The sequence below is a fragment of the Platalea leucorodia genome (genome assembly GCF_965183815.1).
Source record: "Platalea leucorodia genome assembly, chromosome: 11".
In the NCBI taxonomy this organism is placed as follows: Eukaryota; Metazoa; Chordata; class Aves; order Pelecaniformes; family Threskiornithidae; genus Platalea; species Platalea leucorodia.
The window spans coordinates 8572877-8587502 of record NC_138833.1 but is presented as its reverse complement, the minus strand read 5'-3'; the positions used below and the strand labels follow the sequence as shown (position 1 = coordinate 8587502).

General features: G+C 42.1%; 1 protein-coding gene across 1 annotated transcript; it reads left to right on the top strand.

Annotated features, from left to right (window-relative positions):
* Positions 1 to 2549: 2549 nt before the first annotated feature.
* Positions 2550 to 13791, top strand: LOC309596204 (protocadherin alpha-C1-like; the record flags this gene model as incomplete). Its single annotated transcript, XM_082324047.1, has 3 exons — positions 2550 to 2724; positions 2920 to 4964; positions 13729 to 13791. The coding sequence occupies 3 exons, from the start codon at positions 2550 to 2552 to the stop codon at positions 13789 to 13791; spliced, it is 2283 nt and encodes a 760-aa protein (XP_082180173.1).
* Positions 13792 to 14626: the final 835 nt, after the last annotated feature.

Sequence of the window (14626 nt, the reverse complement as noted above, 5' to 3'; positions counted from 1 at the left end):
CAGGCTGCCAGATACTTCTCAAAAGGAGAAAGAAAGAGGCAAATGTACAATTACTTTGACTGATTTTGGCCATTGTTCGCTGATCAGTTTCTGCTGGCGCTGCTGGTATTTCAGGCACTGGTGTGCATAACCACAGCTTGTTATTCCAATATTAAGATTTAAAGAAAATCTGCCTTTGAGTGGGTTTATCTGTTCAACAGGAGGATCTTGGGCCCAAAATTCTTGGGTTTCTTCATTGCAAACCTGGTCACAGATGGGTGAGTAGAGTCTGTGTGTCTTACCTGGATGTGCACCCGCAATACCAACACTTGTCTGCCCTAGCCTTCCCAGATGGATGGATTTGTCTTTGCCGCAGGCCAATGTTACGGGATATTTATCAGTCTTTCCTGTGACTTTAATAGGTGTTGCATTGGTTTAGGGTGTTTATAATGACTGTGCATCACTACAGAGCAGTAAAACTAGCAGCTTTTTCAAATATTGTAGATGACATCATATCTTGGCAGAAGAGAAGTCTAGGGCGAATTTGGGGCAGGAGGAGTCTGGATGACAATTTTATGGTGACTAGGTGGGAATTGGGGAATTTCTTCAGTTAGTAATCAAGGAAAAAAAACCCCCAAGGTAAACAGTGTACTGGAAATACTTATATTGTATACTGTGTGCAGTGGTCCATTGAACAAATGTACATACTGTGTGAATTAAGGTGTATGCACACCAGCTCCCCAGCTCCTGCACTCAGCCCCCCACCACTCTAACGGGTGCTGTAGCATCAACGCAGTAGAAGTAAAATGCAACATTCAGGTACTGCCAGGGGCGTCTGGAGTTAAAAAAAATCATAATATCCACAGATACTTGTGCTGGAGCTGACCAAGGCTTGCTCTGGTGCAGGCAGGATAGGAACCTCACTGGGAGGTTTTGCTGAGTTGTGAGGATGGAAACAGATGTATCGATTTTTTTTTTTTTTTTTTTTTTTTTAATTTAATGTAGAACTTTTGGCTGTTCTCCTGATTTTCTCCTGTTTTGAAAGGCCCTGATACGATGTATAATTGAAATGTTCTTTTTCACTTGCCTGGAAATTCTCAGCTGCATAAAGAAACACAGCAAATGCAAGAAGGGTTAAGATCTGTCCTCGTCGCACATTTATAGCCTCTTGCTTTTGATCGATCAGGATCTCATGATAATAAGCTCTCACAGAAGGAAGCTGGAAATGGAGCAGACCGGAGGGGTTGTCAGGGCTTGAGGCCCATCAGTGTAAATTGCTGCCGAAGGTTATTCCAGGAAGGTTTTCCAGGAGGGTATTTTGAAATGCTTTCTGCCCTCTCCCACCTGCTTAGGGGGTAGTTGCTAACTGTGCCCTTGCTGCAGAAAGTTAAGGGAGCAGAGAGCTTTTTTTTGGTTTTGTTGTTTGTTTGTTGGGTTTTTTGTGGTTTGTTTTTTTTTGTTTGTTTGTTTGTTTTTTTACTTGTGATCTGCTATCTCTCTGTGGCATCAGCTCATCTCTCCCCACAGTTCCTGGGTATGTTCTAAATGCAAGACCTCTCTGGCGCCGATATTTACTTCTCTACAAGTAATTTGGCTGCTGCAGCCTCCCACTTTCCCCCATCCACCTGAGCCATCCCCATCCTGCTTTGGCGGGCTGGATGGGAGCTCGTCTGTGGCTGTGGGTGATCCAGGTGGGGACCGTCAGAGGAGAGACCCTTCTCTCCAATAATCCGTGTTAATTTACCTTCTCCAGAAGGCGAAGCAAGAAAGAGGCTTTTTCTCCCCCCCCCCCCCCTTTTTTTTTTCTGTCTTTTTTCCTTTTTTTTTAAAAAAAAAAGTTTAACATGGGTAGAGTCGACTGCCCGCTTTAATTGTGCTCTTAAAACCCCTCTGGGAAATGTTGTGCTCAGCCGGAGCCCGCCTGGACTGTGCTGACCCACGTTTAGCCGATGCCTGTCACTTCTCATCCGCGTTTCTCTTCCACCGCGGTACTCTGACAGCGTGCGGCAGCGCATCCTCTCGCTGCCTCTCCTGCAGGGAGCGGAGGACGGGGCGGGGTGTGTGTGTGTGTGTGTGTGTGGTGTCTGCTCTGCAGCTCTCCTTCAGGGAAACGCATCTATGCCGCGGACTCGGGGGCCCGGAGCCCCCCCCCCCCGGATCTCCGTCGGGCGTTTAAAAGAAAAAAACGAAAGGGGGGGCAGCGGCGGGGGGAGCGCAGCCCCCTCCCCCGGCGGCGCAGGTGTCGCAGCGGCCTCTGGGTGGCGCCGCCGCCGCCGCCGCGCGCGGGTAGGAGACGCGCGGGGTCCCGCCGCACCGGTCACAGCGAGCGGCGGCGGCGGGCGCAGCGCAGCAGAGCCGCCGCCTGTCCCCGCACGGCAACCGGCGGCGCGGGGCGGGGGGAGCCGCCGCGGAGCCGGGGCAGCTCCCGCGCCTGCAGCGAACTTCTCCCCTTGCCGCCGGTGCGCTCCGGTGCCTGTTTGCTTCGTGCTGGGAACTTCGGGGGTTTGCTGAAATTCTGGATTATGTTCCTGCTGAGCCGGTCTGCGGGGAGCTGAGCCAGGGGAGGAAGAATGCGGGTCTATTTAATGGTCTTCTGCCTTATTTGCTGCACCGCGAACGGGCAAGTAGTGTATTCCATCGCTGAGGAAACAGAGTGTGGAGAGTCTGTTGGGAACATAGCAAAGGATTTAGGAATAGATGCAGCTGCACTTTCAGCTCGGAAATTTCGCATGATCACCGGTTCAAGTAAGCAATATTTTAATATAAATGCAAGCACGGGGGCTTTGTCTGTTAATGAGCCCATAGACAGAGAGCAGCTTTGTGAATTAAAGTCTGTCTGTCTTCTGAATTATGAACTCGTATTAGAAAACCCTCTAGAGCTTTATAGGATGGAATTTAAAGTCTTGGACATAAATGACAATTCCCCCAGCTTTCCCTTAGGTGAATATCATATAAATGTGCCTGAGTTCCTGTCACCTGGGGCACGGTTTACACTCCCCAACGCCCAAGATCTTGATGAAGGTACCAACAGTGTCCAGAATTACACTCTGAGCCCTGATGAACATTTCCGTTTGGAAATGCAGACACGCGGGGATGGGAGTAAATATCCTGAATTGGTGCTGAAGAAAGCCTTAGACAGGGAGCAGCAAGCCACTCACAGACTTGTCCTTACAGCCAAAGATGGTGGGGATCCTCCAAAGTCCAGTGATGTCCCAGTCATTGTGACTGTGCTGGATACCAATGACAATGCACCAGAATTTGAGCACTCGGTCTACAGGGCGAGTATCTTGGAAAACTCCCCCAGTGGCACTTTGGTAGTGCAAGTGCATGCCACAGACTTGGATGAAGGTCCAAATGGAGAGGTCAGGTATTCGTTTAGCAATACTACTTCTGCTGAAGTACAGCGAATGTTCTTAATTCACCCGCACACTGGGGAGGTGACAGTCAATGGCGTTTTAGCTGTTCAGAGACCTCTCCTTGAGATGTTTATTGAGGCAAGGGATAACGGGGCGTTTGGCATGTCCAGCACAGCTAAACTCCTGGTGGAAATCACTGATGTGAACAATCATGGCCCAGAGATAACAATTACATCCCTTTCCAGTCCCATTCCAGAGGATGCTGTTCCTGGCACAGTGATAGCTCTGCTGAGTATTATGGATAAGGACCCTGGGGAGAACGGGAAAGTAACCTGCCAGATCCCTGATAACCTTCCTTTCCAGTTAAAGCCTTCCCTTGAAAACTACTACAGCCTTGTCACCAGTGAGCTTCTGGACCGAGAGCTGATCAGTGGGTACAACATCACCATTACTGCCACAGACTTGGGCTCTCCACCCATCACCACTCAGAAGACCCTTTGGGTGCAGATTTCTGATGTGAATGATAATGCCCCTGTCTTCAGTGCTGACACGTTTGATGTGTTTGTGGAAGAGAACAATCCACTTGGTGCTTTTCTCTACCAAGTCTCAGCATCTGACCCAGATGTGGGGGAGAACGGACGGGTCTCTTACATGCTCAGGAATTCCACAGTTGCAGGCAGTGCCCTGGCCAGCCTTTTGTCTGTGAGCTTGGCTAACGGGAGCATCTATGCAAAACGTGCCTTTGACTTTGAGCAGCTTAGGAGCTTCTATTTCCAAGTGGAAGCCAAGGACAATGGGTCACCAGCCTTGAGTGCTGCCATAACTGTGAATGTTTACATCTCAGACCAGAATGACAATGCCCCAGCCATCCTGTACCCTATCAGCCAAAATGGCTCAGTAGCTGTGGAAGTTGTGCCCCGCCTGGCTGATGAGGACTACCTGGTGACCAAAGTAGTGGCGGATGATGAGGACAATGCGCAGAATGCCTGGCTCTCTTATCACCTCGCCCAATCCTCCGACTCCACCTTGTTCCACTTGGCACCACACTCTGGTGAGCTGCGCACCACACGCTCCATGCGTTCCACTGACTTCCTCAAGCACAAGGTGGTTGTGGTGGTGCGGGACCACGGGGATCCACCGCTCTCCTCTACTGTGACGGTGGGCATCCTGCTGGCTGACACCCTGCCTCAGGCACTGCCAGACTTTGATGACAGTGGGGAGCCACCACCACTGCTCAATGCTACAAACATCTACTTGATCATTTCCCTTGCTTGTGTCTCCTGCATCTTTGTGGCATTCCTCCTCTTTCTTGCCATTGTGCGGCTGTGCCACTGCCAGACTTGCTGCTGCAGCGGCTGCTGCTGCCCAGCTGATGAGTATGAAAAGTATTGCTATAGCGTGCACATGCTTCCCAGCTCCCACCTCCCACCAGACATGCTGGAGGTCACTGGTGTGGGTAAACTGACTCATACGTACTTGTACAGGGCATCTGTAGGTCTTGGGCCTAGTAACAGCAGCATCCCAAATGATGATGCTGGGAACATTCCCAGCAGCTCAAGGTTACAAGTGCTAGGACCCTGCATCCAAGTGCAGCAGGTCCAAAGTGATCGGTTAAGTGCTGTCCTTGTGGTAAGTACTACTTCCTTTCACTTTTTTTTCTCCCAGGCACATGGCCTTGCATCTACACTAGGCTGCTGTCAGTGCAGAAGAAGGTACTTAGGGTATTTGCGGGAGAGCAGGTGTCATTTCATGGCACTTAGAGGGAACTTCAGTTCCTTTTATGTCTTCCCTAAAACCAAGATCTCTTTGGGTGAAATATGGTCATGGCATGACTAAAGAGGTTTTTTCCCCCAAACATTTAGGACCTTCAGACATAACTGAAGGTAAAGAAGATGTAAGTGAAAACTAAATATCTTGCAAGCCAATTCATTGTCTTCAGGTAGCTAAGTAGGGGCATGATAAGAGTCCATGCAAGCTTCTAATCCATGGCTGGTTCTAATCAACACTGTACGGAGCCTGTGATTTTTTTTTAATTATTATTTTTTATTTCCCTCTCCCCCAATTCCTGAAATTTTTTCATTGAGGGGTGAGTAGTTTATTGAGCCACGATGCTGGTTTACAATGCCCACAGTAACCCTGTGATGGAGTAGCAGGAATTCAACATCCAACACCTCTTTAGGAAATGTAATTTGTAGCGCTCACCTCTCTTTCCAAGAAATGCATAGGTTTTGTGAATCTAAAATAATTCTCTTCTGAGCCTCTGAGCAAGCTGGTTTCTTCTCAGCTGGTTTCTTCTTGATGGGTGACTTTGCAGGAGAAAATATCTTACTTTGATCACAGTTTAAGGCTACAAGGTGGCTATGTCTGCAGGTCTGATCTGCTGGGTGTTGCTGTGTCACTTGTCCAAGATTCAGTTTTCTTATATGCAAAATAACACTGGTTGTATTTTTAATATGTGCTGTGAGTCATCTTTACATTATTGTGAAGTTTTGAGATGTTTTGCCTGCAGACTGTCAAATTTCCTTAGCGTGCATAATAGTAACTAACCACTGTTGGCTCTGTCCAGGCCAGTACTCTGTGCTAAGAGCTATTCTAGATGTTTCTAAGGCAAATGTAAGAACCTATGTTAGACAGACATGGTATAATCTGCTTCCTTCAGTTGTTTTTATCCTAATTTACAATTATTAGAGGTTATTCTAAGTCTGTAACCATTATGTTTATTTTAATTTTTGAAATCATTATTGTACCTTTAAATACATGTAAGTGGCTAGCTCCTTTTGGAACCCTGATGTAAGGGTAGCTTCCGCAACTTCTTTGGATAATCAAATACATCTTCAGCTATATGGCACTTCCTTTTATAATGCTTGAATTTCCAAGTAGTGATTTTTAGTAAGTTTTCCCTTGTTCTGGAAAAGATTCCTGATTTGCTCTTAACTATGCAATTAGTTTATCATGCCTTCTCTGATTTATCTGCTGGCAAGGTGAAATTGGTTTATGGGTTGGTTTGTTTTTTTTTTTTTTCCCTCTCACTCTTTTCTGAACATCTTTTCCACATAAATCTTACTGACAAGGAAAGAGCTTTTCTCAAATATTTGTTATTTGTTTTACTCATGATGGTTTGCCTAGTATTTAATCAAAGTCATAATCAGTTTTAAGTTCTGTTCTCTGTAGTGGCAGAGGGTTGCACATGTCATGGGTCTCTCACTATGCAAAGGGGCAGGTGGAATAAATCTCACAAAAGCAGAAGTGTCAGTATCTTTCAGTAAGAAATTGCAGAGTCCAGGAAAATTGCAGTGGCAGTATGTAAAGAAGAGTTTATACCTAATGCATTGGTGTACTTTGGGAATATCACTGATTATTTTGAGGATCTGAAAACAAAAAAAAAGGCTGAGTTAGAACTTCTGTAATGGGGAGTTAAAAACCTTTTTGGCAATCTCTTAACTCAGAAGGTGTCTGCAAGAAGCCCGATAGCATCTTGGAGGCATATCCTTGGCTAGAGAGTAGTTCGTAATTGCAAAACTTCTATAACAAAGGTGATGTGAAAAAAACCTGGCACAATTAATTTCTGTATTCCTCTTGAGCAAGATCTTGAAACTCAGGTTATCAACACATTAATGGACTGAATAATAGTAAAAATGCAAAAGTATCCCTGATCTCTGTCATGAGAACAACCAAAATATGTCTCATTACATCTCACTGTATTTCAGTCATTCAGGTGAATTTTTAAATTTGAAATATGAGACACCTTTTCAGGAGCTTTTGATAGTGGGCAAAATAAATGTGAGATGTCCTTTGGCAATTTTATTTTCTTAGCTCCTAATACGCGGAAATGAGTAACCATAGATGTGACCTATGTGGAAAGCCCAAAGGCTATGCATTAACTAATCTGAGTAGGGGAGCAGAGGCAGAGACTGTGAAAACTTATCTAACCTTAGAAACAAAAGGATGTCAGTTGTTATTAATTTGGTGCTGATGATTCCAGTGGCTAGTACGCTGGAGAAACAACTGCATATATATACACATGCATATATATGTATATATACAATTTACATATTTTTGCAACATTTGCAAGTTATTAAAATGGTATTCATATTCAAATAATCAGGAGCGGGCAGAAGCTGCAGTTTCTGTACTTTCATTTCTGTACATGCTTTAGGTTCACCAAGATTTAAAACAAAGTATAATTATATTAAAGAGATGCTTGGAAAAGAGTTTCCCGTCATCTGAGATGGGAAGGAGAACTGCCACTCATTCTTGAAAACTGTTCCTTAGTTCAAATCCCTCTGGACTTAAATATGATTTCTATGCAGAAAAATCACAGTCATTTTATTAGTGAGGAATATTTTCACTTATATTAAAATGAGAGGATTATAATTTTTCAGTGTTTATCAGTAGAAATTTCAGTAAAAAATAAAATTTAAGTTTAGGCATTGACTAAGTTTTGTCTTTAAGTGCTTTCAGACTGACCCATTTGGAGGCAAAAAATATAAACATATGTGACCCTTTGAACTTCTGACGAGGGATCCTTGTATTGCTCTCTAAGAATATAAATGTAACAAAAAGAAAGCATCAGATATTTAAAAGGTACTGGGAGCAACTCCATACCTAGAATTCAAGGCACTGGAAACAACTCCAAAATTGTAATTTTAGCAGAACTTAAATATCCTTATTTTGTTTTTTTTAATTGGGGGGGGATACAGTTTTTAGTGTGTGTAAGATAGAAAAAATGTCTATGTATATGAGAAGTTAATTGAAATTCCAGAAGTTAAATGTATTTTTATAATTTAGGTTAACTTCTTTATTCTTGGTCTTGATCTGCTTGATAGGCTTGAATGATTTTTACATATGCAGATGCACCCTTTTGTGCTTTTACATCTTCTATTTAGGTTAGAGCTAAAAATAGAACTATGTATGGCCATAATAGCAGTATAGTAAACTGTAATTGTATCTCCCAGTATTTTGCTAAGTCTTTCTGCAATGTAGCATAAGTGACAGCTAAGTGAAAAGTATGTTACACTGCTATGCTACTGTGCTGTATTAGAGACAAAGGCGCTAGTGGGATTACTAAAGTAAGCAGTAGCTCACTGAGTATTTCTGGGATTGTGATATGACCAAGGATTGTTACAGTTCTTTTGTTGGTTGTGTTGTCCATTGTGCTACACAAAAAGCCTGTAAGATATTTCTACATTCAGAGTGTAGTGACCTCTCTGTGATTTGACATTCAATATTTAGGTTACATCCAAAAATAGACACAAACCTAGCAATGGAGACTATTTCTTGCTAAACTGTAGTAGGAGTGGAATCATTTTACGCATTTCCAGTGGCAAGAATGGATGCACTTACATTGACACAATGGCACGCAATCTAGGCTGAACTGCTGCAGGCTAAGCATCAGTGGCTTACGCGCACAAGTGAAGACCGGCCATGTGAGCATGCATCTCATCTCATTCTGAGGGGAGCGTGCCCCATAACATAGCCAAATATAAGGGTGAAGCACCTTCCCATTTTTTTTCTGTCTGTGCTGATAATAACCTGCCTAGAACCAGCAGTCTTATGCTCACATTGTAGGAATTCAGTTGTGTAGGCAGATTTCTTGGCTATAGAAGTTAGTCTTGGGGTCAGGCCAAAAAAATCCTAGAAAGAGTGATGAAAGAAAATTCAGTAAGGGAAACTGCTGTAGATTTCCCTCTTTCTGACCACTGCAATTACTTTTTGCAAAGAAGGATGCAGCTCCAATGTTCCAGTTGTGTCAAGGAAAGGCTACAAATGCCTGGGCTGAAACTTTGCTTGTCTGATGTCCCCCTTGGAGTATAATTATTAGAGGTAGTGGAAGGGAGAGTGACAGAAGGAGCAGCTTGAGACAAAGGGCTTGAGGGGATGTGTAGAGTAATGTTACTGCATTTGGAGATATATAAGGCAAAGGCAATGATGGGCAGGGAAGGATGAGATTGCATGGTGACCTGGGCTGAGAGACGGTAGATGTGAGTAATAATTCTTATATGAAAGCATAGAACAAGAAAATACAATTTAGATCAAGTCCAGTCATTTCCTATATCAGCCACCATTTGATCGTACATCTTCAAATTTGGAGATTTAAATTTTAATTGTAAAAATACTAATTTTAATTGCAAAATTCACTAGGTTCTGCCCATTATTCCTATTGGAAAGTTATTCCTCTAAGGCTTTGAAACCCTTTTTTGACATCCTGTCAACAGTTACTTGCTGTGAATTTGTAGGCATTTGTTCTTGTGCCAGCAACATCCTTTTAGTATAAGTAGTTCTTTTCCCTCTTTAGGGCTTGCTTTCCTCATAATTTAGAGAGCAACCACATCTTTTCTTAGGCCTTGTTTGACTAAGCTAAACAAGTCAGCCTCTTCCAGTCTTTTTTCTAAGGTCACCTCTGCACTTGTCTGATCATGCTAACATCCATTCTCTGCATCTGTTCTTCCTTTGTGGATATATATTTATTGCAAATATGTGACCAGAACTATATATAATATTTCAGACAAAGGGTCTCCTACACAGTGATAGGAATACTTCTCTGTCCAGGGGATAGGGAATACATCACCTGATACATCTTGGGATGGCAGTTACCGTCTCCATGGTTGTAATATGTTGGTTGATCAGTCACGTAAGTATTATTGCAGAACTTCTTTGGGATGGAGGTGGATGGGGGAAGGTTGGTTCCCAGGATGGTGGTTCTTCTGCCTAACTTCATCCATCTAAATGCTTGATGTTTGAACCTTAGGTGTTAAAAAGTCATAGCCACCTGCTAAGAGCAACTCATCCTGTTCATCTTAAACATATGAGTTTAGACTTAGTGCTGAGACTGGATGCGCAACTTTTAAATGACTGAAACTAGTTGATTTAAGTAGTACCTTATGGGAGTCTGCACTTTGGGTTATTAGATGTCATCCATTTCTCTGACAGGTGTCAAGTGTTCCTGCAGTGAATGATACCATATCATTGTCTTCCTCAATTGTTGTTAGAATAGCCCAACTTCTCATGCCATTGTTAAACTTTTCAGTGTAGTGCTGTATTGACTGTTTTACTGAAATCAGAATAGATGAGATGAATTTCAGTTTGTGTTTTCATTCAAGACAATTGAAGACCAGTCTAGCAAATAGTTGTGTTTGATAAATCTATGAGAATTTTCCTTCCTTTTCAGTGTAGAATCCTTTTCAGGATTCTAAATTACTGACACTGCAGTTGCTTTTCTCCAATCTGGTCATTCTACTCCAGACTTGACAGGTTTATCTTAAAAAAACACGAAAAAAAAAAAACCCAAAACCAAACCAAAACAAACCCTCCTCAATCCTAAACTTTTATTTGTCGGTTCTTTTAGAAACCTGTGATGGAAATCAGGCAGTGGGGATTTGAGGATGCTGAAGGATGCTGCATTTTACTTCTGCCTTGGTGGCAGCAATTTCCATTCCCTCAGGGTAATTTGTCACATAGTCAACATCCCACTCAAGATATTGAAAATAGAAGAAAATATAGATTTGTTATCATAAGATGGGATGGTGTCTCAAGGGGATGATTGGTCCACATATGACATGTTTTTGTACTATTGGCCTGTGCATCCTCTGTATCCTGTTGGAGAGAGGCTGCTGGGCTCTTAGTGTGGCCCAATATAACAGTACTCATGCTATGTATTTTTGGGATTATAGTTAGCTTGGTTCAATGTAATGAAAGGAATTCTGCTAAGAGTGTGGCTTTTTGAGGACTGTTTGAAGTCACAATTAATCAAAAGAATAGCAACAAAATCCAACACCGGAAATGAAAAAGGAGGCAAGCAGGCACATGGGAATTAAGATATTCAGTTGAAATTTGTAAGGCAAAGAAAAGGGCAGGGCAGCAGCTCAAACATTTGATGCTGTCAGAGGCATTTGGAGAATAACAGCAAATTTGACAAATATGGCAAGTGGAAGTTAAATATCGGAGAAAGAAGGTACATTAAGAAATAAAGAAAATGTTTGTCCTCTCTGGTCTTTAAGCAGTCTCTCTAAGGGAAATGAACACATTTTTGTTCTTTGGATCCTTTCTTCTCCAAAGGAATGTCTTTTATATTTTGATCTGTTATTTCTTCCATCTCCCCCTGGGCTTGTCCCAGCCTGATGGGTCTTTCTTCCTTGACGCCTCATTTAGTGGTTTTTAATTTCTTTCTTGTTCTGCAAAAGCTGCCTTCTCAAAGTCAAACATCTTTGCACAATCGGTCTGCAAAATCAAAGTTTATGATGTTCATTCATGAAACCTGAGGCTGTTGGTTCCAAAAAGTTCTGTGGTGTTCCTCATACTTTTCAAATTCCTTTATAGGGTGCAGAAGCTGAGCAAGGACGTTTTACAGCTGAATGGGCGCTTCATCTTTTGAACTACATAACTATTTCCTGTGTGTCTTGGGAGTGTATTTTAGGTAGCTATTAGGCTTTGCTTTCTAGCCACTAGTTATATGGAGATTGGTGCAATATCCTTATGGTTAAAGCAGTTTTCATCACATGGTATTAAATTCACAGGGTTGTCATCAGACCTATAGTATTAAGATATGAAGGCATTTCAATATAAGCCTGATTTCAGTCTTCTAACTTTGTGATACTCCAAGAATCCCAGTACAAGAGAGATATGGAGCTACTAGAGAGAGTCCAGTGAAAGGTCTCTAAGATAACTAAGGGACTGGTGCACCTCTCATATGAGGAAAGGTTGAGAGAGCTGGGACCGTTTAGCCCAGAGAGGTCTTGGGGGTATCTCATTAATGTATGTAAATATCTGAAGGGGAGGGGGTGTAAAGAAGACAGAGCCAGGCTCTTTTCTGTGATGCCTAGTGAGAAGAAAAGAGGCAATGGGCACAAACTAACACAAGAGGTTCTGTCTAAGCATAAGGATATAGTTTTTAATTTTTTTTTTTTCTTTCCCTGTGAGGATTCTGAGCACTGGCACAGATTGCCCAGGGAAATTGTAGAGTCTCCATCCTTGGAGATATTCAAAAGCCATCTGGAAATGGTCCCAGACAACCTGCTTTAGTTGACCCTACTTGAGCAATGGGGTTGGACAAGACGACCTCCAGAGGTCCCTTCCGACCTCAACCAGTCTGTGATTCTGTGTTGTCCTTAATGGAGGAGTGTGCTGGGTGTGCCCTACCTTACAGAGCTGTGTGATGATGATGGAGAAAAGGTGTGACTTCTGGTATGTGAAGTATATCCTCTAGTAGGTTTCCATTCGATAATGGAATTCTTGGGCAGTTCCTGGGTGAGATGGTCGTGCTGGGCTACAAATGTGAGATAGATGTTGCTAAAGCGTGGGTAAATGCTTGAGGATTGCAGAGAGAGATTACAAAGATATTTTTTTAGACTTAAGTTTAAGCCTTTGGTTTATCATGATTGAGAAAATACTAACTAAATTAGACAGGCTATTTTAAAGTTACGGGATTTAGCAAAACTGTTTGTTTTCATGTTTGTGCCTACAATATGGACCAAGTGTGCTGGCCTATAAAAAGCAATGTTCCTGTACATTTATTACTCAGTCAAAATTAGTGCAGTGGAGATTGGGGGAAGGGAGGAGAATGGGTTAATGTAACAAAAGTTTTTAGCAACTGGGTATTCTATGAGAGGATGATCTATCCATAGGCTCTGTGGTGCCAAGAAATTTCTGTCTGAAACATCACACTCCATAGACTTCGATGAGAGTCAGTTTTTGTTTGTATGTACTTCGCAGAATCTTTTTTGGACAGAAAAGGGGAAAAAAAACCCCAAACCCAAACCCTCAATTACCTGTTTGCTCAGGGACACTTTTTCTGTATTGTTCATTTTCACTTGGCTTACGATATCAAAGATACCAAGAACTCAAAACATCTGGCATTTGGTTAGGCCTCAAAGAACTGCAGAATTTGGGGGGTTTTGTTTAGTAGAAAAACGGAAATTTTTGAATGCTGATAAATGCCAATAAAAGTGCTACTCGTAATTGATGAGTTGAATGTTCAGTGACCAAATCTTGTGAAAGGCCATGGATCTTGCAAAGAGCACAAGAATGCTAAAGGTGCTGAAACAAGACTAACTTAACATTTTATATTGTAAACCCAATGACCACTGCAACAATGCAGGCTGAGGTGGTGGTTGTTTGTTTGGTTGGGTTTTTTTTAAGGTTTTCAGATTTGTAGCCAGAATCCCATTTGCTTGCATTACCCATTCCTCCCCTATCCCTCACACCCCCAGCCTCCAAAAAAGGAAAAAGAAAGTCTAGGCAAATTTATTCAAATAATCTTAATTCTGCTCTATATGTCAGCCTGCTATTTATCTCCAATAGGTTTACATCATGTGAAAATTTGTAATATTTCAGGAGTCATTAAAATGTGATGTTGTAAACATAATTCCTTCTGTTGACTCAATTTTCTTCTTTGTAGAATCCTAGTTTCATGGAACATGCCTATATCAATTCTGTTGTCTATATATATTCCTTCAAGTGAATCCTTCACTTGTTTGGATTTTTTTGTTGTTGTTGTGGGGTTTTTGGGTTTTTTGGTTTTTTTTTTTCAGTTGAGCAATCATGAATACCCTAAAGATAATGAAACTCTAAAGCTATTTGTTTTCAATATAGTATTGGTAGGAAGGAAATCTGATGGAAAAAGAAAGTGATTTCTTCCTTCCAGTCAGAAGAAATCTAACTGCTGCCTTTTTTGGACTGGTGAGGTAAAATTACGCTAGTGAATGACTTGTCTAACCTGAGTTGCCAGCTGGAATACCTTCAAAGGATTTTGGGTTGTTGCTTTAGGACTGCTATTTGCACTTTCATCTTTGTTTTAATTTTATTATATATTTGTCTAGGGATTAGAATTAGTGAGCTCCTGTCTCCTCTTTTACAACATCACGCTTCTCTACAAGGCCTTCAATTTCTTTAATGCATCTCACCTTATTTGAAAAACTACAAGAAAAATTAACCTGAGCTAATGCAGAACATGGAAAGATGCCAGTTTGGTCATGGTCAGAATATAGCTGTAGAATACAAATCCACACTGAGGAATATTATCATTTTGGAGCTCTTAATCTGGTGAGACCCTTTACTATTGCAATGTTATGTCTCATGGAAAAGCTTTTCTTCACTCAAGCTGCTCAAAGAGGACCCAGATGTTTTTGGATAAAAACTGAATTGAACTATTGAGCCTTGGAGCTGTAAGTCCCCATCGTATGAATTAATAGTTCATCACCAAGTGGTTATCTTTTGTATTGTTTGTATTATCATCTAGGATATGGGGCCAGTGTTCTTTAATGTAGGTAATTTAGGTACTTGAAAAACAGCCAATA